Here is a 27,318-nt window from a genome sequence, read left to right as displayed (position 1 = left end):
GTGTCTTTCTTTCCGTGCCTATGTGTGATCTGTGATTTCCTCTGGCCACCACAGATGTGGGCATGTGCTCTGGGCCATACTGAGGCAGCATTGGTGCTTTACCAGTGGGACCCAAGAGCTCTGGCTATTCCTGATTCACTGGGACGCTTGCCACTCAACATCGCCCGATCCCGGGGACACACTCGATTGGCTGAGCTCTTAGAGCAGCTGCAACAGACTCCTCAAGCTCAGGGCCAACCTGCTGACACTTGGATGGACCGGTGGAGAGGGGAATCACAGACCAGCGGAATAAGCAACAGCCCTACCCCAAACCCTAACTCAGGTGGGAAAGCCCACTATTCCTGTGGTGTATAGCCCCCAGGGAAAGATTCATCTCATGTTAAAGAATCAGTTCATATAAAATACGTCTCCCACTCCCAGAGGTTTTAAAAACATCTGCAGCTGATTAGTTTAGCTCAGCATAAAGACTGGAAATAGCTGCCCTGACTCTGTCCAAAAATAACATAATCTGCCCTCCAAAGCTCACCAAATACATTATACTTTGTTTGTTTAAAGCAACGTTCAAAAACAACAGTTTGCGGTTTTCAGGGGTTATGTGCCGGACAATTTCTAAGCTGGGAGCAGTAACTTCCTGGAGTCTTAGCTGGTTGGTCCCAGCCAAGCTATCATCCGGCACAAAACCCTAATAAAACAGCAACCCGATGTTTTAAAATTTGGGTTCATATTAAGATATAAAGTGTCAAATAGTGAGCTTTAGAGGTGCACGTAGGTGGATTGTGTCAGTTTAACTGCCTTTAACTACATTATTACAAGACATATATGAGAGTGGCATCAATCCTCTATTCTAACTTTGGGAAAGAAAGCAAATAAGTGTATTTCCCAAAATGCGGAAAATTATATCTGAAAAACTCCACACACACGTCTCAGTGGACAGTCTGAAATTGATCACCATTGCTAGCTATTTCTAGGTGTAAGTGGGTATTATATTATTTTTTTGCCTGGGGAAAACTCATCCTTTAATGAGTTAGTGTGGTAGTAATCAAGGTTGTCATCAATAGAATTGCTCTCATGTTCCACCATCTTTGTTTCAACAGAGCTGAGGAGAACCAGGGCAGAGAACCAACCAGACCACCAGAACCAGAGCTGGAGTCAAACAGGACACGGAGCCCAACAGAGAACCCAGGGAGAACAGGGAGGCCCGCCCCCAGCCAAGAGACTCAAACCCAACCCAGACACCCAGCAACAGCTAGCTAACCCCACCCCTGCTACCAACACCCTCAACTCCCTCCTCAACTCGTCCCCCAGCCCTAACCCTCAACGCTCTCTCCCCCCCAACACCCTACAAACTCAACCCTCCAACCTCAGCTGTCCAAACGCACCTCCTGCCAGCTCCAGCCCGAACCGGCCTCAGCTCCCCAGCGCTCCATTCTCCCACCTGCAGGCCAGGATAGGGAGGTCTGGAGGGGGCGCTAGGTGGAGTCTGAGACAGACTCTGGGGCAGCGTAGCTTAGCCAGGAGGATTCTAGGAAAAGAACGACTGGCCATTCACCTGCGCCAAAGAGTGCTGTCTGACAGGGGAGAGGAGACAGAGCTGCTGACCTATCAGGATAACACAGAGGACTTGCAGGTAGGGGGGGCAGGTTGTTAGGGGCAGTTTTTATTTTGTTCATGAGCCAAAACTGAAGATTTTGTACTGTATGTGAATGACAGTGTACAGCTTGTTTGCACGTGTGCGATGTTTGTGATAAAATACATGAAACAAGTCATTAAAAATATACGAAAACAACTCTCCTCAAACTTTTACCATCAGTGTGAATAAGGGAAAACTCCCATGAAAACCTATTTAGGTTAAAAATAAGGAGGACACCCGGTGCAGAGGCAACACTGCTATCAGTTACTCCCACGCACGTAGACACACCATGAATGATCGAGTGCACTTACAAGGAAGAGTAAAAAGGGCACACTGTCTCACTGGCAAGAACAAGAACCTAGTACCAAGTGGTCAAACCTTACATTGAAGTAATAAGTTCACTCTGTGTACGTATGCACCACTGAGATTAGCCAAACGATGATTAAGATCAAAAGATTTTTAGTTTGGATTTAGAACTGAAGTCAGTATACCAGAATTTAGAAAACGATACTTGGTACCTCTTTCAATACCACAGCAAAAAGATATATCTGGATACAATCAAATGCAGACATTGTATCATTTGTTTTAAACGCATAGTGTTGAAAAAATATCAAAGTATCTATATTTTTGACGACGTTTAGACGATAATTAGCCACCACGGCAAGACATGTGGCTGTATTCTCTGTGATGCAAGTAAATCGGATAAAGAGACAGTGCAAGCCCATCTAACTGTTAGAAATATGTCACATCAGGCATAATAGTTGACCACATGACGAGAGGATAAAAGATGTATTACATGATTAAAGTTTGTTGTTTTGGTCAAGACTGTGGCCAAACACTCCCATGAACTAAACAGAATAATGTGATCGTACAGGGCAAACCACAGAACATAAACTTACAAAAACAAAGTGATAATCACAATGGACAGACTCGGGTTATGTGCAGGAATTTAAGAGAAACATTACCTTTTCCCTTTCCCTCCTAGAAGTTACCCATTTAGTACATAGAGTTGAGTGTCATCAGTATAAGCATGAAAACAAGTGCCAAAATAAAGGATTGTTAATTTTAAGGTTAACAGGTGTTATAAACTTGTAAGTAACCTGCACTGCATGTCTTGTAGATGGACATTACGATGCTAGCTGATCACATCATGGAGGCTTCCACTGGTAGGCTCAAGCAGGAGGCTATGGAGACTGAAACAGAGCCCAGGAGGTTGGGGATCAGCAGTGATGTCAGATTACTGTCTGGTTACCTCGGCGAGGTGGAGAGGTGAGTCAAAGAATTTCGTGAATTCAACGAATTTATTTCACTCATCAAATATTTTATACTTTTTATGCAATAAAACTACTTTTTGCTCTCTGCTTTTCTCCAGGTTTCTGAACTCCAAGCCCCAGACCTCTAGCCCCAAACCAAACTCTCTCTCAGGGCCTGAGGATCAGCAGAGTCCTCAGGCTAAGCAAGCCCTGTCCTCCCCCTTTGACTGGAGCTCCTTCCTCTGTGCAGCTATGAAGGAGGAGAGGTTGAAAACTGACTCGTCCTGTCTAGCCATGACTGAGGCAGAACAGGGAGAGCTGTATGAGACCATCAGGCATGCTCTGCACTCCCTCAGAAAACACAAGGTATGCATGGCCTCTGCTCACACACAAAATAATTCAAAGTTTGCCCCAGAGATTGTAAAATGATTATCTTCCTCTGTATTTCTATAATTAATCACAAAGGCTTGAAAAAAAAATTAAGAAAACTTGTTTCCATCCCCAGGGTCCCATTCAGGAACAACGCAAAGAGATTGCAGCAGTGATTCAGCGCTGCTATAAGAGATACAAGCAGGTAAGAGTTAACAACCAGCTGCCTGCTATTATGTCGAGCCGACACACAGTCAATCACTGAATTAGATATTCAGAAGTAATAGCATCAATAGATTTGCTCCCTTACTTTTTCTCTGATTTGTGCCAAATTCTTCTGGTGAATTAGAAGTTAGTTGTGTTGCTTTTTTCCTTTAATGATATGAACTTTTTTTTTATCTCTCCAATAGCTCTAATGTATTAATCTTTAATGGAGCCATAATGCTTAATTATGTCAATTTACTATGTGCCTCCATATTGAAGTTGTTCACTTCATTAATTTTGTTTGTGGTAGACAATTTTATTCACACTCGAGTCAGTTTTATCACATCATGTTTGTTGTCGGTGCTTCAAACAGCTTAACTTGATATATTATGGTCATCTATTAACAAAAACAAGTACAAGTTCTTAAGGTGTGATCAGTCATGATTTGAGGATGCAGAGTGAGACGTTTATATTTTCGTGTCACTTTAAAATGTGCTTCTACAGGTTTCCCATGCTGGTCTAGCAGATTCTGAGCACTTGAGAGCATGATAGTTTTGCAAACATTTGTATAAGGACACGCACATATCTGATTTGGGGTAGGATTGTATACTCCGTTGCGTACTGGAAATTCACGGGAGAAAAGCTAAAATATTTATGCTTTGCATTTACGTGTTTGGCTGCATTTTCAGTGTAATATTGAGTTTATCTCCTAAATTTATCTCACTTTGTCTTAGTAATTTGTTTTTATCTGTAGCAATCCGGTGTAGTCATGATGCGACATTACAAAACCTACAATATATCATATGTATGGGTGTTGTTATGGTTATAGAGGGCTTTACAACATACTGCTGTCTTCTCTCTCAGTATGCACTTTATAAGAGGATGACCCTGGCAGCCATCCTGATCCAGAGTCGTTTTCGGAGTTTCCATGAGCAGAGGAAGTTCCAACAAAGTCGTAGAGCAGCGGTCCTCATCCAGCAATACTACCGCTCCTATAGACACTCCCTCAGGTAGATTACTCACACACACACACACACAAACACACACACACTGCTACACTTGTGAGGACCCTCGTTGACATTAACCTCACCCTTTCAACCAAGTCTTTCAAACAGCCAATGTCAACTTTCAAACAGCCCTTTGAAATTGTGTAGAACAGCCAAAATGTCCTCACTTCTCCACAGTGTCCTCACTCTGCTGGTTAAAAAAGTACAACTACACACACACACACACACACACACACACACACACAAAGAGCATAATTATGTACATGTTTTTTCTTACTCCTGTGTCTTCGCCTACAGCAGCCTCCTAACGAAAAAACAGAACCAGGCTGCTCGCAAGATCCTTAGGTTCCTGCTCAGATGCCGCCACAGGTGAGTCATAAAAACTCTTCACACACCCCTGCACACACAACCAAGGTCACACAACCATACACATTAGCCACACACACTTAGAGCCCACTGCCACACATGCCATCACTACACTGGTGCTAATAGTTGGTGTTGTTTTACTGTTCCTGTGAAGCCCCTTGATGGACCATAGGCCTCTGAAACGGGTGAGTCGTCTCTCTCTCTTCTCTCTCACCCTCTCTCCCGGTGGCTGATGCCTGTTTGCATGTCAGCGGAGGGAGGGGGAGAGGAGATCCTGGATTATCACCCTTCCCTCTCTCTCTTCTTGCTCTTCTTCCCTCCCTAGCTCCCTCTCCCTCTCGCTCTCTCTGTCTCTCTCCGAGGACTGCTGAATGATGTCGGTACTCGTGCATGATTGACAGATAGATAGAGGAGCGGTTCTTGCATATGGTCTTCATGGGGGCATGTTCTGACTGACATTAGTAGGGGACGTTAAGTGTCTTGCTTGGCCTGCCAGTCTCTTTTTTTATTTGTGCCTTGATGGGTGGGGAGGATAACAGGATGGAGTGTGTGTGTGTGTGTGTGTGTGTGTGTGTGTGTGTGTGTGTGTGTGTGCGTGCGTGCGTGCGTGCGTGCGTGCGTGCGTGCGTGCGTGCGTGCGTGCGTGTGTGTGTGCGTGCGTGTGTGCTGGGCGGGAATTTCAAAGGGTTTGATGAATACGTTTTGGTTTTGCTCTGAGTATGGCCTTTGGATATGAAAGTGGAAAAAGACATGCACAGTCACACACACACACACACACACACACACACACACACACACACACACACACACAAACATAATAAAGCCCCTCTCTGAGTGTGTCTCTAATGTGTGTGTGTGTTTTTTCCCCAGGGCCAGAGAGCAGAGAAAGGCCAGGGGTCCTGAGAGCCCACCGCCAGGCCCCACACACAGCCCCCTCAGCCTGTGAGCAATCGATAAACCCTCCCCTCCTCCATCTCCTCCTTTTTCCTTTCATCCATCCTCCCAAACCTCCTTGCCTTTCCCATTCCCCAACCTCTTTTCCTGCCCTCTTCTTTTCCCTCCTCCCTCCTTCTCTCTCACCCTCTCTCCCCTCTTATCCCGAGAGGGGGACAAAAAAAACTCTTCCCAGACAGACTGAGGACAGGATAGGTGTCCATCATGGCAGCTCAGACAGACAGACTGCTGGGTAGAGCCCAGGGACCTGGCTCTGCCCACAGCACTGATCCTCCTCCACAGTTTCACTGGGAGGCCATCACATTAACCTCATGGCATTCTTTGCACTCTTCATGGGTATGTTTCTTTGCAAGAGCGAGTCGACGAGTCAGACAAGAGGACGCGAGGAAGGACGCTGACATCCAGCAGCGACTGGATGTGCAGAAAGGCTCCTGAGATGAACAGCTGGCTCCAGATGAAGGCTACATTGACATACAGAAAAATATACGAAACTTTTTTTGCGTTTTGTATCCAAACAGCGATCCATGAAAGAATAAGAAAACATAAACCAAAAAACTCACTTCTATGTTGCATTTGCATGCAAGATTTTTTCGCTTATTCCTCCTCTCCATCATCCCGAAGAGCTATAGTGGCAAGTCATTCAGCTGATATCACAAAACCACCAACCACTCTGACTCACAGGCTTACAAACCTATTAATCAGTCACCCGATCAAAAGGGGAGGAACTGCACTTGAATGTAAGAGGGGCATTGTTAGATAAGGGTTGGGGTCTGAATAACGATGTCTTAATTTGTTACATGGACTTTGTATGGAGTCGTTCTCAGAGGCAGCACTTTGCTCGCCTGACGTGGTGTGTCCGTGTTTGTTCAATTCAATGCATGTGTTTGAGCTACGAGCTCCTGCATGCTTGCCAAACTGCTTTAGTGTTGTTTCTTTTGTATTTCTATGTGTAGTTGTGTCTCACTTACGTCCTCATCAACTTATCCTTGCCCTGTGTAATGTGAACTGTGTAAGGACAAATGACTTATTTTGGGTGCTTTTTTTTTACTATTTATTTAAGGGTCTAATTATTTATTTAATTGGCTCAAGAGTGGTTCAGCTTGAGACTGGTTTTTCCCCCCTTGTGTGGTAAAATATGACATGTTCCAATGGTTAAATGTCTCTGTTAGTTTGTTCTTTGCGTGAACCTCTAAATCCTAACTGTGGTTTTGAGGAGAGAGTCACATACCATTGCCTTGACTTCTTCTTGACTCTGAGAGGTCTCTATGCTTGCTCTGTACAGGACATGGGTCCTATACCTGCCCCTATCCAGGGCACTGGTCCCCATATTAGCCCATATGGGCGATCAAATCCATATTTTGGACTATTGCATATTCCTGTATATAAACTGACGAGGTAAGGGGATACGGGGACCCTGAAACTTTTTCATAAGAGGACTGTATTTAAGATTATAAATTATTTTACTCCCATAATGAGAACTTAAGACAGAGACCTGGGTACACAGGATGGCTGTATTGCTTGTAAATAATGTAGATATTACAAACGGAGTAATGTGCATGAGATTTAAGACAAAGAAACAGCAAAAAGAACATGTTAGTGGCTATGGACTGTGAGAGGATTTTAACTGCTTCACTTTAAGAGTATCCAGTATAAGTGTTACTGAAAAGAACATTTTGTTAAAGCATGCAACTGAAAAATCTAATGTTAGAATTATAAGTGGGAAAAACAAAGTTAGCTGAAACAATGATCTTTCAGACAAAACATTTACACTTTGTGCTTTTGTTTCTTGGCTAGCAAAAATTAAACCCTTTTTGCCAGTAGTGCCAATTATTATGAATGCTATTTTTGCCTAACAATATGTTACGTTGGGGGAAACCAACACCCTAAAGATATCAGTTAGATCCACAGAGGCAACACACACAGACAATAAACAGTAGAAGAGATCTAGTTCTAGCTCAACCGTAGACCTACAAGTTCTGAGGTTTGTCTAAGGCAGACTTACGTGTAGATGATGACGATGGTGGTGATGATGCAAGTATGAAAATGACACTAATGGTGATGAAGATGATGACGCTCGTTTTAATATGAATGCAATGAATGATGATCCAAAAAAAAAAAAAAAGGGAAGAGGGCGCTACATTCTTTACAATGTGGTTGTGCTTCAGCAACATAACTAGCTTTTATTAAGACCATTAATCACACCTACAGCGGATCCAGCCTGGCCTCCAGTCAAAGCTCTCCATCTTCAAACAGAATGTCTCCTCCCTACCTTTTTTTACATATCATTTGATTAATTTCTCTCTTGTCCTCATTGTCACTGCCATTAATTGTACGACGTGTACTTTAGACTTCTGGAAAGCTCTGTTTAGAAAGTGCCTGCTCGATAACAGAAAAGTGCAAGCTAATATCAGGAAATATCTATTGTATGTCCTCCAAAACAGTTACCTGTTTATTTTTCCTAAATTGTGTGTTAAAAATGACAGTGTTGAACATGATCCGAGTCTAAGTTAAAAGCTCTAATTTGTCAGTGGTATGAATGGATGCTCATGGCCTGATTGATGCTGCGTGTTGCTCTATGAGACATACCAGTAATTACAGTATCACTTTATGCCCCCACTTGTGTGTCAGTTTTGCAGTATTAGAAGAAGAAAAACCATAGAATTCAGCGCCTGTGTATGAAAGGCACTGTCAACGAGTCTATTCGACGTCCCGGTGCCGCTGCTGGGAGGAAGATGTGTTTTTCTCACTTTGTCTGTCTTTCCTCAAAAAATGTTCATGCAGCATTTAAACGAAGGCAAAAAAATTTCCAGAGGACAAAATAGCTGTCATACACACTTTCTTTCTTTCTTTCTTTCTTTCTTTCTTTCTTTCTTTCTTTCTTTCTTTGTCTTTCTCTTTCACTCACTCTCTCACACACGTAAGCACATACATGCACAAATGTACACATTCAGTTAACACAAAAAAAGCCACACTCTTTCTCTCTGTGCTTATGTCTTTGGGAACAATTAAATCTCTCCCTTAGATTTTACTCAGGGTTGAAGAACAGGGAGATGGTATGTGGAGTGTGGAGTATGTGACGAGTGTAATGATGTACCACTACTGCTGACTGCGTACATTTATGCGTGCATATGTACGTGCACATATTTGTGTATGTTAGGGATACTCCAGTTGTTCATGCACTTATCCTAAAACTAAACCTTCTGATTATTCCAGTCTCATGTTGTGAAGCAACAAACGTGATCTTCATCCAAGCATCACTTTTTCTACAAGAAAAAAAAATCTCCAGATCCCGTATTTTATAGGATTTTGTTTGAATATAAACTAAATTCAAAGCGAGTAAGAATTTCTATTTATACACTTGCTCTTGTCTTCAACGCACAAGATTCTTGATACAAACGATTCTTAAATAATGCAAAAATAGGTAGCGGCCATGTGTCGCCTCAATTTTCGTAATTAAAAAAAGCTGTAAGAGATAGTATATTATAAGATTTACAATTGGAAGATCTCTATTATGTGTGTTTCACGTCTTTTCTGAATTTTCATCACACTGAGAGACAGCCACGGTCAGGACAGCGCTGTCAGGAGCATTCATGCTACGGTATCACCTGAACCTCCTCTTAAACTGCCCCTCCTCTCACATCAGCACAACTGAAGTCACAAGGAACACTGCTCTGGACTCTCTGGACTTTATATATTGTACGCACACACAGACAAATATCCACACACTCCAACAGCCAAATGCTTGCGCTTATAAACACACACACAGCGTACACACACCAAACTAGACACACAGATTGCAGAAAATCCATCAATATGTTCATGTATTTTGGAGAGGATGGTGACTGTAAAAAAAAAAAAAAGTATGTAGATTAGAAGAAGAAGTAAAAAAATAAAGAAATATTGCCATAGTAGACAGCTGGTAGACATGCACAGAGATGGCCTCTGTTCTCATAAGTCCGCCTAGAAATGAATGGTATAACCTTTCAGGCCTTGTTTTGAGAGGGCGTGGCCAAACACCACATTGCATGCTAGAATGGTAGACCCTTATAGATAATCTATGGCTAGACCTCTCCTTGCCTTCCTCTTCTTTCACCCCGTCTTCCCTCTCTCTTTCTCTCTCTCTCTCTCTCATTTCCTGCTGTATTCCCACCCTGCCTGCTGTTGTGTTCTCCATCCTCTATCTCAGTCCTTCATTCCTCTTTTTTTTTTGTAGCCTAGTTTTTACTTTGTTTGTTTTACAAACGTGCATGCACAGGCATCACTAAATTGTTGATGTTTTTAAAAAGAATATTTTGTTGCTGAGGCCATGCAAAGTGTTTTGAATATTGCCCTTATATGTGGAAAATGTCTTCTGAATGCTTTACATAATTTCTGCTGTAAAATGAAATCAGAATAAAAAGAAAATTTGCACTTTAACTTATTTTTTTTGCCTGATATTTATTTCTGCAACTGAACCGTTCAGTCTTGTGAAGCATGCTGACTGTGTGGGCTGCAGGGCGAAATCTCTACAATCATATGACCCAAAAACAAAAACAGAAAATAAACTGTCTGGTGTCAGTGACTTGCTCTTATTCTAGCTTCTTGTATTTCTGGATTAAAATGTTCCACTTACAGGACCGACTGGCATAACCCTAACCCACTTTGAGTGCAGAAGTGAAAATGAACCTGGATGAGGTGATTAAAGTAGATAACTCTCAAAGTTGTAGCGTGGCAGGATTGTCAATTTTTAATGTACTCAAACAAAAATATTAATTCAGGTAAGTTCTTGCAACCACAACATTGTGAAGTTTGTGGACAATTGATAAAACAGGCAGGCAAGAACTGAGAAGACGTGCTCAATCTAAACCCTGATCAAAAAGCAGATTAAGTCATACTGTTAATGCCAACATTATGAATATGTATTTGCACCATAAACACACTTGTGTGCTTATGAGTTTAAGGGCTTGTCCATGGAAGTAGATTACAAGCTTTTAATATATTCTTATTTATGAATAACTGAGTCGGCATCATTCATGAAAGAGATTTCCCTTTAAGCCTAAATTCACATATAAACCTCACTTTAAACCCTGATCAAAAGAGAGATTAAGCCTTATTGTTTATGCCAACAGTATGAATATGTATTTGCACCATAAGTACACTTTTGTGCTTATGGGTTTGAGGGTTGTCCATGGAAGTAGATCACAAGTTTTTAATATATTCTTATTTATAAATTATTGTGTCAGCAACATTCAAGAAAAAGCCTAAATTCATCTATAAACCTCACTTATATGAATCATTTGATCAATCTAACTGTTTTGATTTAACCTCTATGTATTATGATATTTTACAGGTTTTATGTTGCTATGTCTGTGGTGTACAATACAATACAAACATGGGAACCAGGGTTTCTAGCAGAGAAATATATGTATACGTTATAAACTACAGTTCATGTTGTTTTATTTTTATGAGGGAAAAATGAGTCAGTCAGTCAGTGTTGCACTTAGTGCAGGAAGTCAGTCATTTAAGGGAAACTTGGCACCCCAGTAGCTACAATTTTTCATCTTAATATAAAACATAATGTTTTTTGTAAGATAGAGTTTTCACAGTCAAGAATGTCTCTGCTTGTTTGACAATAATTTCTCTTTCTTTCTGTTTTGTCTTTGATCGGTATGATTTATTACAAAACCAAATCAGTTTATCCACACTTAGTGCTGTTAGTTTGCTCTTCTTACTTGTCTTAACGTGTGTGCTCCTTCCTAACTATCAAACAAACTAAAACATCCGTGCAAGACAGTAGAAACAAATCGAATGACTTTATATAAAGATATACAGTGTGTGTGTATATGTCTCTATGTGTTTTAGGTTTGTCCCAACATTAGTGGAACATGTTAGTCCTGCCGGAAAATTACTGGCATATTACGTCACGTCAGTTAGTTTTACCGTAAAAATGCTGTTTACCCATTTCCTAGCTGTTAAAAACGATGCCAGAAGTGACTCCACCAAATCTTTCGATAATGGAGTCATCTTATAACAATTGTGAGTTACACTTGTAGCTACACGAAGTCCTCATTTTTCTTAAAATCATTAAAGTATGGGCTCATGTATTTGCGCATCGCGGTAATTACGGTAGTAACCGGAAATGCCGTCAGATTCGCAGCTGATATAAGGACGTGGTTGTTCCGGTGAAAAGAGGATTGAGCTGCTTGAAGAGAGGCGGTTTTACAATAGGATTTATTATGTTTTAATCAACAAATGTATATATTTTTTAGGACAAGGTGATATAACTTAATAATACAATGAGACATTTGTGTCTTTCTTCTTGAAACTCGGCACTGTGACGCCTTCTACTGCTGCCTAGCTCTCCATCGACTGAAGAAACAATGCAGGCCTAGCTAGCATCTAACGTTAGCTAGCGGAAGCTAATCGGATAACGCTGGTCCAGCAGACTGCAGTGGGATTTAAACCTTGGAGCAAGACGCTTTTCGACGCTGTAATAACATCCAAACCGGTATGTTACAACGGTTTCTGTATTTTATGTTGCTTTACTTGCGGGCTATGTCATTTAACGTAACTTTATTAGGAGAAATAAGCCGCTTATTATGTAACGCCATATTTTCCACAAAGTTAACGCGTTAGCTTGTTAGCATTAGCGAGTTAACTAATGTTACCTTGTTGATTCGATCTGAAAAGTCTGCCGATGTCAGCAGGGCAGAGATGTCTTTGGCCCACAAAATGACGGCCAAACGTATAACTTCATCATCTGTCAGTTAGCTATATGTCCATTTGAAAACAGTGGCGATTGACTTCTCCCAGTGGTCCATCACAGCAGTCCCCCTGTCAGCACCTAGCTACGGTTATCTTTTACACAGCACATTGGCATTTGTGTTGCTGCGCAGTGTCGAAATATGTTGACTTTTCTCCTTACTGAAAATTGTAATGCAAGAGCTCTGATTTCTGATAAACGTCCACTTTAACGTTGCATGTAGATCCAAGCCTGCCATTGCATGGATACACATTTGTTGTAGGTTTGATTTTTCTGTGACTTGCATCATTAACTTTCAAGTTGAGCATCAGTTCAATGTAGTATTTCCACAGGACTTACCCATATTTCCTGCCCCACCTCGCCCAGACAAAGGAGAGGTGTCCACCCAGATACAAATCAGCTGCCTTAGCAATAAAGAGAGAGGAAAAAAGGAACGATATAATCCTTGTAAAATAAATAATACATTACACACTTAATGCAATAATTTCTGTCCTGTCATGCATCCTATATGACATCCTTTCTTATGCAGCAACCTTTCCTGGCACTCAATCCTGAAAATGAGGCTCTCGAGGTGTCCTTCAGTTTATATTGTATTTAACTGCACAAGTCACAAATCACATGCAACGATTGAAAAGTAAAAACAATAACCCGAGAGAAATTTGCTGGAAGAGCCAAAAAAAAACCCATACGGCCTTGTCCAGTGGTCTTCCTAATGTAACACATTCAACATAAAGACAAAGTAGTACAAACAAATGCATGACCCAGTTAAAAACATCATTACTAAGGTTTATAAAAAATGTAGTGAATAGTTTCTGATCATAATTTGCAGACATTATGGGGAGTTGGGGGGGGGAAAGGACAGATGGTATATTGCAGTCTTTCTCTTTCTTCTTTAAGTTTCAGACAGACTACAAACTTGTGAAGTTTACACTATACTGTGAGAATGCTTGTAGCATTTCCAGGTGTAAACTGCTGAAGGTTTTTGTTGATATCACGGTCATTGGATTTCACACTTGGGCGTAAGTCTATTATGGACATCTACCTAACCTATGGCTTTTTACTGTACATTTTCACTGAAAAGAATAAGTAAAAAATAATGATAATGTTACTTTGTGACAAATATGACAATGAAGTATAGTTTGACCAGCTGAATCCAGATATCGGTTGATATTTTTGCTTGGAAAAACAAACAGTTGATTCTAAATATTGTTGCTGATTGATTGTCGGTCATTGTAATAATCAGTTAATCTGGTGATCATTTCAGATTTAGTCCAGTTTGGTTCAGATTTTTTGAAAGTGCTTTACAGAGGTGTTCAACTAAGGAGTCTATAATTTGAAGTGCTGTTGAAGTGTATAGCAGCTCTCAGTGTGAGAGATGTTTGTAACATAGTCCACCGTGTGGAAGGAGAGGTTGGTTGTGTGCACAGCACGTTAGGTGCAAGGCTATCAGGCAATCGCGAGAATGAAGACAAGGTAACGGGGCAAACCTACTCCATGTCACAGAAGTTTAATAAAGACCTTTCAACCCTGCATGTAGTCTGCCCTAACAGATAGGGTGGACTGTTGCATTAGGCGTCACCAAACAAGCAGAGCATAGCAGTGTAGCACATATGTAATACATATGTACATATGGTTTTTCATAATTAATGAAATTGTTTATGTGATTCAGGTTCTGTATTGCACTCCCATCTAATTCTCATCAATCTCTTTTCAGCTATGAGCTCTCAGCTGCAGGTCTTCTCTCCTCCTTCCATCTCCTCCAGTGCCTTTTGTCGTGTGAAGAAGCTGAAGGTGGAGAGCAATGTTTGGGATGTGTCCACCACTGAAGCGTACAGCTCCATAGCAGGCCAATCAGCATACACCTTTGCACCAGCCATGGCTGTGCCACCCTTTGCACCATCCCTGGTCTTCCCCCCTGCAGCACCTGGCTCCAGAGGTCAAGTGGTGGTGCGGGCAGCTGATAGCACTGGTAGTCTTCCCCGGGGATCCAGCCGGCGTGTAACGGAGCAGGCAACCTCTTCCTCTTATGCTCATGCTGAGGCGTCTTCTGAAACGAGGGGGCACAGGCACGGGCAGAAGAGGAAGATTGAAGAAGCCAATGAAGGCAGTGGGAGTGGATGTGGCAGTGTCCAAATATTGGAGGAGCTCTCTGCTCCTGCAGCAACTTACTCCACCCGTACAGGTGGTGGAGGAGGGGGAACAGGCCAGTCTATACCCCACTCAGCTCCAACCACCAAGAGCAGCAGCTCCAACGGTGAAGGGGATTATCAGCTAGTGCAGCATGAGATCCTCTGCTCCGTGTCCTGCAGCTATGAAGTGCTGGAGTTTTTGGGAAGAGGCACATTTGGGCAAGTGGCAAAGTGCTGGAAGAGGGGCACCAATGAGATTGTGGCCATCAAGATCCTGAAAAACCATCCCTCATATGCTCGTCAGGGCCAAATCGAGGTAATCAAACATAATTTTGTTGATAAATATTTTTTGTATTCTGCTTTGATAAGAAACCTACATGTACAGTGGTTACTGGTTTTATTTGATAAGTGTGGCTTGAGAGAGGTTCTCATCTCACAGCATTAATACTGCAACACTATTAAAGTGTGTATTTGGCTGTGAGGGATTTTTTTTGTGTGTTTTTTTTTTTAATTATTTTTTTTTTATGTCGGCTTGGCCAGTTTATCAGCCTAGCTCAAGAAATGTACCATTGAACAGTCAGTGCTGAACATTTGGCAAATCTGTTCAGTCTGAATGTTTTGGATGATATCTCGACTTAACAGATTTAATCAGATGCTCTTTAACAGTTTGCACTTTGTTAATGTGAAATAGTTTCTTTTAAAAGTTCTTTATGACAACAAAATGATCCGAACATAACAGTCAATTTAAGACAAATATATTGTGGTTGACTGACTCAAGATTTATCTTTTACAGAAAAAAAACTAAGACTAACTAACAGCGCTAACAGTCAAAATTAAGTGTTTAAAAGTTTTTAGCTGTTCTGAAAAGCGACAGTTGAATGCAGAGTGACAAATTGGCTGTCACAGACAAGGAGACATTTTCAGACTGTCTCTCCTGGAAGGCATTCGTTATGTTTGTCATCATTCACTCAGTTATTCACATGAAAAGTGACAGAAATAGTTGTGTCAAGAATGAAAAAAGAATCTACTTGTAGCTCAATATCAAATCAAATGTAACAACACTGTGTTCCCCCCTGTCATTGGCTCCTTTTGTATTGGAAAAGGTCAGTTACACAATCAAACTAGGATCGTGGTATTGTGTTTACTTTTACTTTCACCTCTTGCGCAAATGCCTGGCAGATTTACGAGGTTGTTGTTGGTTAGGGCTGTTTGAAGTGCAACTGATGTGAAGCGACTCCATGACAGCTGTAGTATCAATCATTATTATAAGCAAACAACAATGCCATAAACTAAAGCATTGTTGTGTACCTCATTTTATTATCTTGTTATGAAATATTAGCGAAGCAGCAGTTACATAGTTATTTGGTTCTCTTTAATAGGTGGGCATCCTGAACCGGCTGAGTGCAGAGAACGCGGATGAGTACAACTTTGTGCGTTCATACGAATGCTTCCAACACAAGGGTCACACCTGCCTGGTGTTTGAGATGCTCGAGCAAAACCTGTACGACTTTCTCAAGCACAGCAAGTTCAGCCCACTCCCTCTACGGCACATCAGACCCATCCTACAGCAGGTTGGTAAAAGCTTGATTCATGAAACCTTATGAAATCTTGAACCAGAATCATAGATCTGTTTTCATTTTAGTATTACTGCTGGATAAATGTTTGTGTGTTTCTGTCTTTAGGTGGCTACAGCGCTGATGAAACTGAAAAGCCTGGGTCTGATTCATGCAGACCTGAAGCCTGAGAACATCATGCTGGTCGACCCCCTCAGACAGCCCTACAGGGTGAAGGTCATTGACTTTGGCTCAGCGAGTCATGTGTCCAAAGCTGTCTGCTCAACCTACTTACAGTCTCGTTACTACAGGTTGGTGTGTTTTGTAAAATCCAAATTCATTTTCCTTAAAATTTCTTTAGAATGGACCTCAGTTCTGTTTTTTCTGTACTAGTCCTTTAATCTTCTCTTTGCTGTCCAGGGCTCCAGAAATCATTTTGGGCCTGCCGTTTTGTGAAGCCATTGACATGTGGTCTTTGGGCTGTGTGATTGCTGAGCTGTTTCTGGGTTGGCCTCTCTACCCCGGAGCCTCTGAGTACGACCAGGTCAGTATTAACATTAGTGTGTTATGCCTCATCTCTCCGTATGAAAAGATGCTTAAATGTTTGGGAAAGGCTACACTATGAGCGAGAATAGTGGCTGTTAGCAGGTCATGGAAGTACTGTGGGTGCTCTGTAGAAACACTGAGTGCTGCTAGTAATGCCAAAAGCCTGAGATAACAAAGTGATTCAGAAGAACAAACACAACTACAAGCTGTGAGGGTCATTTTAGTCAAAGCCATGGCACTTGCTAGTTTGTCTTACTGTGATTCTTAACTTAAATGTTTTTTGTTTTGTTTCCAGATCCGTTACATTTCTCAGACTCAAGGCTTGCCTGCAGAGTACTTACTGAGCGCTGGCACTAAGACCGTTCGCTTCTTCAATCGAGGCCCTGATTCTAGCTATCCACTCTGGAGGCTCAAGGTTAATATAACCTCATACTAATCCTACTGAGTTTCAGCCTATTAACTAGCCTGTAAATGATAATTGAAATATAGTTAAAATATAAAGAAGACTAAATGCTTCCTCTGATTTTATTATTTGATTTGAATTGTATCACCTAATGTCTATAAGAAATAGCTTTGGCACATAATGTGAAACAGAATTGGTTTCCATTTTTCAGACCCCATCAGAGCATGAAATGGAGATGGGCATCAAGTCCAAGGAGGCCAGGAAGTATATTTTCAACTGCCTGGATGACATGATGCAGGTAGATGGCAATTTCTTGCATAACATCTAATTTAGTGCATGTTTTTCCACGTTGCACACAGATTTGACTCTGTACACCTATAACACACACACACACACACACACACACACACACACAAGATAGAATAGAATAGAAGATATCACGTTACCTGTACCTCGTAATGTATTTTAAACCTGTTTGGTTGTTATTTTGTCTATTCCAGGTCAACTTGTCTTCTCATTTGGAGGGGACGGACATGTTGGCTGAGAAAGCTGATAGACGAGAGTTTATAGACCTCTTGAAGAGGATGCTCCGTCTGGATGCCGACAAAAGGATCACGCCAACAAAAACTCTGGGTCACCCCTTTGTCACAATGAGCCACCTCGTGGATTATCCCCACAGCTCTCAGTAAGTGTATCATATGAGGATGTTCTAGGCACTGTTGCATGTATATGTATAGTAAAATATTTCATGCTAAAACTGTGAACTCTCTATAGTGTGAAGTCCTGCTTCCAGAACATGGAAATCTGCAAGCGCCGGAGCTCCTACGACAGTAGCAAATCCCTGTACTCCACCAATGCAGTCCCCAGTGCTGCAGCAGGCAACCTCACGGTTACCTTCAGTAGCCAACTCAACCAGCATAACCAGGTATGACCCCGGTCCTTACCATAAAATCTTGTCTACAAGTTCACAAGGGTCCGAAAGTGCCCAGATAATGCTTTAGATGAGTAATCCAGAGCAACAAACTGTTGGAAATAACATGATTATATTGTTGAATTTATTAAAGTGATCAAAATGTAAATTATGCTAAACTGATATGCACAATATATGACATGTGGAATGAGTCCTCATGAAAGTACTATAAACGGAACTACCATGTGTCCATGGTGTCTACAGCTGTCTGTGTACGCATCAGTGTGGGAGTATAATCCAGGCTTTAATCAGTCAATCGTGTTCTACCAGGTGCCTTCTGCGGGGGGAGCGGTGCCTTTGCTGAACTACCAGCCAGCTCTGTACCAGCAGGCGACTATCAACATTCCCGGGCTGGCTCAACAGAGTGTCCCGATTCCAACACGTCCCGCTGGGCTGTGTAGCCAGACAGAACCCTTCCAGCAGACTCTCATTGTCTGCCCTCCCTCCACTATTCAAGGTAAAAGGTTGCATTCAGATTGAAAAGAGGCTAAACAACAGGTGGATGGCCTATTAAATGCTAAGAAACCTCACTGTGATTATAAGTAAGGATGTTCTCAGTGTATCTGCCACTTTGATTGGTGCCGAGCTGTTATAACTTGTCAGTTATTGTAAATTACTCTAATTGAAGGCATGCTTGTGCAGATATAGAGACTTGAATAAAATGTATATATGCTGCAATATCCTATTTTGTTATTTCTGGAACAGGAGATATTTTTAAAAAAATCTAATCCTCATTGATCTGCTTGTTTGGGATTTCTTTTTCCAGGGCTTCAGCCATCCAGTAAGAGTTCCAGTTACCCTGTGAGAATGGAGAACTCTGTACCCATAGTACCTCAGAACCAGTCTGCGCAGTCGTTGCAGATCCAGCCAAGTATGCTCACACAGGTAAGCGTTTGTAAAGTCTGTAAATGTGTCGTCATTTTATAAAAAAAGGGAAAAGAAAATTCTCTCTATTTTCGCGTCAGGTGATCCCGTCTCCAGCACTTTCTTTGACGATTGACAAAGGTGGACAAAGAAACCATTCAGACTATGACCAAATCAGAGGGTGTTTCCATATGGACAGATGAAAGTGCAACTCATACTTAATGAGTAATACTTACTTTTGGTAATTTTGCAGCGTTCTGTGTGATGATCTGGTTCATTGTAGTATATGGGACTATGCTTCAGACTGGAGCGTTGGCGAACAGTGAGAAGCAGAGTGACAGCTGTCTCATCTGAATGGGTCCAAAGTGGGTCGAACATACGTTGAGAAGGCCTGTGTCACATACACATCTCTTGTAGAAAAGGGGTGTTCGGTTAGGTCAGGTTAATTTGTGGAATTTGTGGCATTAGGTAGGCCAATTTGCAGCATTATACACTTGCATATAGATATACAGCCCGTAATAATATATATATATATTAGCTCAGAGATTTACCTTAGTGAATACTGATATGACTACAATTTAGCATTTCACACAGATTTCCATAGCACAGAGTAAACAAGCGCATGTTTCTGCCATTCAGAAACCTAAATGTCACTGACTGATGATATGTTGTTTGCACCGAGCTGAGAGCAGTGGTTTCCAGGATTGCTTATTCGTGGGTGCACTGTGCATCCTAGAAGTCTCCCTATTGGGGTCCTTCTTTCAAGCCCCCCTCTCTGTTTGCTCCCAGCAGAGCAAGCAAATGTTTAGTCGGGACCAGGTTGAGATATTTTCTTAAATAAAGAGGTTTGCCTTCAGTGGAGATGCTGCTGTATTTAAATCAGTTTATACCATTGACCTGTGAAATAACAGTCCATGCTGTTTTTATCGTTTGTGTTTCTGTTGATTGCGTCTCGACTTGGATCTCCTCCCAGGACTGATTTGGACTGCCACTCAGCGCCAGGCCTCCTTCATTCCCACTCTCCTATCTGGGATGGAGGCCAGATGTTTAATGCAGGGGACTCATCTGGCTCGAAAAAACTAGTTAATTGCTGTTTGCCAAAATTAGGAATAATTGCTGCACACAGCAGAGGTCAGGTTCCCAGATGGCCACTGGTACCAGTGTGTGCGCGTGTGTGTGTGTGCGTGCGTGTGTGTGTGTCTCCTGTGCAGCTGGTTTTATCCGCTCTGTCCCTTTTTTGTCTGAATCAGATACAGCCTTGAAGTGCCCTAACCCTTCCCTCCCCTATCCTCCCTCCCTCCTCCAGGGTTCCTGCACACCCCTGATGGTGGCCACCCTGCACCCACCCTCAGCAGGCATAGCCCCCCAGTATTCCCTGCCCCTCGGGCTGGGCGCCGGGGTGGGTCGGCCCACCCTCCTGGAGCACACAGCCACAGTGCTGGTAAAGCAAAGATGACATCCCTGAAGACAGACATGCACATGCACACTCCCTCTACCACTAACAGTGCCATCTCTCTCCTGCCCCACTCTTCCTCTTCCTTTCATTTGTTTGCAACTTTCCCTCTCCCTCTGTGCCACACATTGAATGGGGCCAGTCTTTATTTTATGCATCTCCTGCATTTTGCCTTTTTACATCCAGAGTTGTCATGGTTGTCAGAATCATGGTTGGTGGACGCTTACTTTTCGATCTGGTATCATCATTATTGTTTTTTTTTTTTTTTTTTCTTAAATTCCTTTAAAACCAAATTGACAAAATTTGCTATCTTCTTCCAAAGGACACCCCCTCCCCACAGCATTCACACAGTCTCTCATTCCCTCCCCACACAGTCTCTCCCCCATAGGTGTGCTGAAGGCATGGAGCGCATGTGTTGCTGCGTTGGTCTGCGCTTTGCTTGAAGCTTCTCTTGTCCTGTCCTTCCTTGGTTTCAGCAAAGGAGATTGCAGCTACAAAGCCCACTAAAAACCCCTGCTCAACAACCCGACTCTCTGACACACATTTTTTTGTTTCAGCCCCAGAACATGTGGCATGCCTTTCCCCAAGACAGCTTATCAACAGACTGTTTGGCATCAGCGAACTAAACTAATTTTCTTCCCTCGGTGTTTCTTCTTTAACAGACTCCATGGTTCTGTGTATACTTGTCTTTATACCTGATCTGACCGTTTACAGTGCTTCATTGTTTGTGCTTTGCATGATTTCATCTTGTGCATTTGTTGCAGGGCAATGCTATAATAAGGGAATGGCTTGGGAAAGATTTGCTCGCTTATCTGGCTTTGTGCTTTTTGCCTGTAGAAGAGATTGGCCAGTTGGTTATCCGTGTTTCTCAGCATGGCTCAGTTTGTCTGGCCCATTCCAGCACTGAAATAATTTGTGTTGATTCAGTAAAATATTATCCATGATATACCGTGTACTGAAGTGTGAGTGTCTTGTTTTTCTTTCTCAGCAGGCCTGGCCCACTGGCACCCAACAGATCCTCATACCATCATCATGGCAGCAGGTCCCAGGTGTAGCCATCCACAGCTCCGCACACCAGTCAAATGTGGCTGAATCACCCCTGGAAACGCACGATGCTTCCACAGCACAGGGACACAGCTGGAGGTGGGTCACCTAATGGCAAAAAACAAAAATGTAGTACGATCGTCACAGATGCAGCGGTGATGAGTTAAACAAAATGGCTTTCTTGTGTGTCATGTTCTCATTTTACCTGTGGCGTCCACCACTAACTACCCTGATCTTTGACCCTAACAGGAGCACAACCCAAGCCAGGACGCAGCAGGAGAGGAAGAAGGTGAAAGCCCGACGTGGAGAGAATAGGAACAGGTTTGTAGAGTCCTGCAGTTTTTATCTCTGATTTTATGAATTGATTTTTGCGCTGTCATCAGGGTTTGAGCTGTCGCACCAAATGACAGATGGCTAAAAAGAACTGATATCAAACCAAAAGTACAACCAGCAACTGCTTATCACTTAATTTGTGATGAGCAGTGGTAGATTGTAGTTACATTTTTCTAGAGGATAATTCTAGTTCCAAATATCTATTTGTATTGCAAATAATAATTCATTTTCAACAAGTTTAAGTTTACAAAGCGAATCCATAATTGACGAACATAATGTGAAAATGTATCCCAACTACCCCCAACCCCACTAACTCCTTGTACAAGCTGTAGTACCATAAATTTACAGGTCCTCGATCCCTAGTAGTAGTAGTAGTAGTAGTAGTAGTAAGTAGTAGTAGTAGTAGTAAGTAGTAGGGAGCTGAAAGGGTTCAATATAAAAAGAAGGAAGAGAGAGACACCTGTGAAAAAGACGGGGGGTTATACACTGACTGAAATCAGCAGACACCTGTCTAGTAGCTTTAGAAAGAATTTTCCAAGCGACTTTGTACTTAATACTCTGGGTTTTGTGTGTTATCACAGCTGAAATCACATTTGCTTTGGAGCTCAAATCTCAAAATTTGCTTTTGTTTCTCTGTGCAGGGGTATATCCACTGCATCGTTACTCAGCAGCAGTGGCGTGACCCCACCTAGCGCCAGCGCCACATTGTCCCAGCCAATCATCATCTCAGACACACCCAGCCCAGCGGTCAGCATCATCACTATTCACAGTGACACAGACACAGAGGACGAGCGCAAGTTCCATCCGGCCAGGTGAGGATAAGATACTCCTCTGAACTTCCGTTTTTCTAGGATTGATAACGCTTCAGCTACTTTGAACATGTAATATATGCAACATAGCCACTTCAATATTGGTAGATCAAAAAACTATCTGACACTACCTCAGCTAGCTGTGACATTTTTTCTGCTAGGGTACAGATCAGAAACGGACATAGTTTATTCATTTAGATTAGATTGCTCTGATATACCGGCCTCATTTATTCATGAAATAATCCTGTTTCTCTGTTTGCACAGTGTTGGTCTGAGCCAGCGCACGAACGTCATCAGCTGTGTGACAGTGCACGACTCGGACTCCTCTACAGCCAGTCCTCTGACTCCTCTGCCTCGGGCACTGAACCCAGCTAGCACCGTGTCATCACGCCAGGCAAAGTCTCTGGCAGTGGTGGCACCTTCAGTCAAAACCCAGGGCTCTGAGAGAGGGGCAACTTCACGCGCACGCTTAGAGACTGGTGAGCATGACTGATAAACCGCCAACTGTGTGGAATATGTATTTAAATCTTATTTTAGGTGTGTAAGCAGTAATGCGTAATAATAATTGTCACCTTAAATTGACAGTGAACTACATGAAACCGAAGAGATCATCTAACCGACAGCCCTGCGGTTCAGGGGACAGCATGGAGCGTCATGGACTGGTGCCAAGTCAGTCGCATCCCTTAAACCTCAGCCAGGTGAGGATTCTTTTAGCGTGTGGTGGTCTAGATGACGCTTTAATTAACTTTTATGTGCCTCTTCCAGTGAACTGTTTTCATTGTACTGACATTTTAATGACTGATTTCGTCTACTTGCCAGACACTGCAGATGGAAAATATTATGTAACCACTTGATGGGAAAGGCAGTTCAATCTTGAGTAACTGGTGACGATTACTGCTGTCAAACTGAGTCAGCAATTGATCGGAATGGAATGTTATATAACTATAAACAATGACTTTTTGTTGACACTTCAACACGCAAACACTTTCGATGAGGATTCTTTAACTGGTGGTTATCAAGGAGTTTCTGAGTGTCAGATATATCTACTATTGATTGAGTCCAAAGTGCTCTCTGCTGGACAAACAATGTAATGGCAGTTGAGTTTGTGAATGACCTAAAGCAAACTTTTAGTGTTTATGTACTATGGATCTTTTGCACAGATTTTAATAATCATCTAAATAAAACAAACTGGGCGGCATACTGAACAAGTGATTTTCTCATTGTTGTGTGTATACTAATGATGTTTAATTTCAGGTTCAGCCTGTGGTTTCTTCATCTCAGGAGCGTTCCCATAGTGACTCATCTCTGCGCCGCCAGCAGACGTTCCCTCCAGCCGTCTCAGCCTCTCACTACAGCTTCTCCGAGGTGTCCGCCCTGGCCTCTGCCTCGGCGCCCGGCCCCAGCCTGTACACATACCCAGCCTCCACCGCCCTCTCCACAGCGTCTCAGGCCATGGAGCAGCTGCTGGGCCGCAGCCACGGGCACTCCCCCTCCGCCTATGCAGCAACGTACACCTCATCCTCCTCCTCCAGGAGGGACTCGGCCAGTCGTAAGGATTCTGTCAGTAGTCTGCTGCACGGCCTCCCCGCAGCCTACCAGCACCAGTTTGCCACTGGTTCTCCCTACGTCAGTGTGACGCCCCGGGCCGAGGCTTACAGTGCCTACCAGCTAAGCCCCAGGCGCCTCACTCAGTACCCCTACCTATAGGGAGCTGCACACACTTGGAACAAAGAGGATCTACTTCCCCATATGCTATCACAAAGGGACATTTAAACTGTGTTTCCAGTAGAATAACTGTTGGTCTCTTATTTGTTTGCTGCTAAGGCAGCACTTCACCTCCAACTCATTCACATGCTCTTTTGGACTGTTTTTAGTGTTTTTGAAATGTCCTTTGGTATTGTTTGATATTGTATCATTTTATCTTCCCTTAAAACTATTGTTTATAGCCCTTATTTTATCCCCATTTAATCCAGATGTATAATTAAGGCAATGTGGTAAATGTATTTTACTCCTGTTTATCTTGAGGTTTTGTGTGAAGAGAGATTATCCTCCTGTCACAAACTGCGACGACACTTTAGGCGAGCTATTCGGCGCCTGACTCACAAGTCTGGTGAAGGGCTAGCCGACAAAGAGAGTTACGAGTCGTTAGCTTTTCACAAGCCTTGTTATGAAAGTTTTCACACTAATCCAATGAGGCCCTGTGTTTTAGCTAAGATGATAATGACTGTACCTTAATCATGTCTTTTTATTCACAAATATGTCATTTTAATATGTTTAAATTATGTTTTTGTCAGCGAGAGGTAGGAAGAGGAAGGTCCATGAAGATGTCGAATAAGAGGACAGTGTGGTGGAAACTGTGATGGATAAATGTTTAATTTAAGTGCACATGTGATAGTCTGTTAATGTAGTGACAGTGTTTAGGCAGGATTAATCATATTCCTTACGCAATAGAAACTTTCTTTTTTTCCCCAAACTGCATCAACTGAGTGCTGAATGTATTTATGAAGTACAGACAAGTGGGATCACCATCCTGAGGAATGACGTGAAAAGCTTTCGTTTGAAATTGTTTTAAAAAATGTAACCACCTTTCCTCCTTTCTCTCCTTATTAAATATAGAAAGAAAAAAAATTCTGTATCTGTGAATCCTGACTGTGTAGGACCTGCTCATCATGAAAACAGAGTTATGGCCAGTTTTTACTGTTTTTATATTTTTTAACTAAGCAGAATTTTTGTCCTGTTTTCACTTGCTCACTAGGAAGTTGTACCAAACCACCCACACTGCTGTACGATGACTGATGAAATTAAGAATGCAGTCTGTTATGAAATAGGCCGTCTGGTCAGTTACTTGGTGTCTGATGAGAAGCTACTTTAGCCAGTCAGTCAAGGTGGTGCTGTTGACTAAACATGCATCTTTTTTCTCCCCACAAAAATGTGCAAATGTGGCCATTTTGGCTTCAATCATGTCTGAATATAATATGTATTTGTTTTTCACATATGGATTACTATGGTTATTGTCTGAATTCAGAGAGCTGTCTCCTGCCACCGTCTTTACTTTAAGGAGGTACATGTCGGGATAGTTTCTGTGAGTCATGAGAGCTTTTTTAGTAAATCCTTCCCTGTTGTGTTTGCATCCATTTTGTGTTGTAATGTCTGAATATTTAACTGTATTTCATCTTAACATAGTATAGTTAAAGAGGCTATTTGGTAGAACTAATTCAGGGAAAAAAAAGGTGTCATCCCAAATAATCCACTGTCACTGTTTTCAATAAAATAACCACAAATTCACAACGGATTGTTTTCATTATTCCTCACCACCTGGTCCGACATTTAGTGATTTTATTTCCCTCACTATTCTACTATTCTGCTGATAAAGACTGATTTAGTAGTGTTGTACGATCTTTGAACCGTCCGTACAGTAGCTGGCATGAGAAAACACAATAAAACCTGAGATAAGGGCCTTTCTTCCAGGTAACATGAACTGAATACAATTTTATGATGTGTTAACAAGGACCTTGAAACGCTCGCAACAAAAACAAATTGCCGAGAACACATCTTGGGAGGGTTTGTCTTTATAATGTTTACATCTTTTAATTGGTTCATATGAAGGAAGTCATTCAATGCTGGTAAATGTTGAAAAGTTTTTCCAACAGATTTTTCATAGATAAGACACACTGTCTTCTCTATGAAAATGATGTAAAAGGCAGTTATTGGATATATGTACATGTAAAACAACAACATTTAAGTGGTTATTACAGCAAACCAGATTTAACTTTAAACTTTAAATGTATTTAAGTCACAAGTTGTCTACAAGTGACACTGATCCAGATTGATTCAGCCGGGCATTTCTGCTTTATAAGCATAGTATACATAATTATAATAACAGTATACAGCGGGAGTATTTAACTACTTTTTAAAAGGGCAGGGAAAGAAGTCTGTGGGTTTGAAAAAAATATATATTTATTGAAGGAAACTTTAAACAGATCATTGCATGAAACTAAAATATATTTTGTAAGATTTCCTAAAATTCATACATTGCTCTGCGTTTTATTTTATTCATCACATTTACAGCAAAAAAAAATTGATAAAATTGTAAATTTAATTGCTATATTTAGTTTTTTTAAAAAAGGTAGTATAATCAAAAATATTGTATATTCATATTTCTTTTTAATCTGTTTCGGGGAGGCAGCACTTATCAGTTGTGTGACGAAGTTAAGCCACACTACTTCTCAAAAAAACAAACAAAGCAACTTCAAACAGCACGAGGGAGCCTGCGTTTGGCTTTGAGGCCTTTTAGTTTGTTACTCATGTTCAACTTTTGCAAAACAAATACCATGACTGTTCACGTGTACATTCATGATTTCCACCTGACCCCGCCAGACTGATTGTACTAATATACCACCCTCTGCACAACACCTTCACCAGGCAGAGGAGTGTGTTCAGAGGCAGACTGCTGTCCCAGTCCAGCTCCACCAACAGACTCAACAACTCTTTCGTCCCCCGGGCCGTCAGACTGCACAACAGCTCTCAGTAAAGGCAGGGAGGACAATAGATAATAGACAATGGACAATTTATCTACCTCTATTTGCTCATCCATTTGCACTGTTTACTGTAGCTACTGTTAATTTTAATTATTATATTATATATGTGTAATGTATGTTCTGTATTTTGTATGCTACTGGACACTTGAAT

General features: G+C 41.8%; 2 protein-coding genes across 10 annotated transcripts in view; both read left to right on the top strand.

The window, feature by feature from the left end:
- LOC311255071 (calmodulin-binding transcription activator 1-like) overlaps window positions 1-5,861 on the top strand; it is a 54,127-nt gene extending 48,266 nt beyond the window's left edge. For 3 of the 6 annotated variants that reach the window (XM_084349244.1, XM_084349239.1, XM_084349243.1), the window contains 8 exons: window positions 55-322; window positions 1,095-1,627; window positions 2,751-2,899; window positions 3,003-3,249; window positions 3,389-3,457; window positions 4,321-4,466; window positions 4,761-4,832; window positions 5,700-5,861. In XM_084349244.1, the coding sequence (XP_084205370.1) occupies window positions 55-322; window positions 1,095-1,627; window positions 2,751-2,899; window positions 3,003-3,249; window positions 3,389-3,457; window positions 4,321-4,466; window positions 4,761-4,832; window positions 5,700-5,775 (1,560 nt within the window). In that variant the 3' untranslated portion in view covers window positions 5,776-5,861. Of the gene's footprint in view, window positions 1-54; window positions 323-1,094; window positions 1,628-2,750; window positions 2,900-3,002; window positions 3,250-3,388; window positions 3,458-4,320; window positions 4,467-4,760; window positions 4,833-4,983; window positions 5,015-5,699 lie in introns of all 6 variants that reach the window. The other 3 variants (XM_084349242.1, XM_084349241.1, XM_084349240.1) reach the window with 3 other exon arrangements.
- Window positions 5,862-11,934: 6,073 nt separating this feature from the next.
- hipk1b (homeodomain interacting protein kinase 1b) lies at window positions 11,935-25,847 on the top strand. 4 transcript variants are annotated; one of them, XM_084347759.1, is made up of 18 exons: window positions 11,935-12,270; window positions 14,240-14,970; window positions 16,034-16,225; window positions 16,337-16,518; window positions 16,628-16,751; window positions 17,049-17,168; window positions 17,368-17,454; window positions 17,657-17,841; window positions 17,931-18,081; window positions 18,397-18,583; window positions 18,893-19,011; window positions 20,297-20,431; window positions 21,435-21,586; window positions 21,737-21,808; window positions 22,462-22,632; window positions 22,894-23,108; window positions 23,215-23,327; window positions 23,884-25,847. In XM_084347759.1, exons 2-18 carry the CDS (start codon window positions 14,242-14,244, stop codon window positions 24,334-24,336), a joined length of 3,387 nt encoding a protein of 1,128 aa, XP_084203885.1. In that variant the 5' UTR covers window positions 11,935-12,270; window positions 14,240-14,241; the 3' UTR covers window positions 24,337-25,847. The 4 variants fall into 4 exon arrangements, with proteins under 4 accessions (XP_084203885.1, XP_084203884.1, XP_084203887.1 ...); XM_084347758.1 differs by having other exon boundaries at window positions 21,432-21,586; XM_084347761.1 differs by lacking the exon at window positions 20,297-20,431.
- Window positions 25,848-27,318: the final 1,471 nt, after the last annotated feature.

Source organism: Pagrus pagrus (genome assembly GCF_965226575.1).
Source record: "Pagrus pagrus genome assembly, chromosome: 3".
Lineage (NCBI taxonomy): Eukaryota > Metazoa > Chordata > Actinopteri > Spariformes > Sparidae > Pagrus > Pagrus pagrus.
Note: the sequence above shows the minus strand (reverse complement) of the source record. Positions and strands in the feature narration are given on the sequence as shown.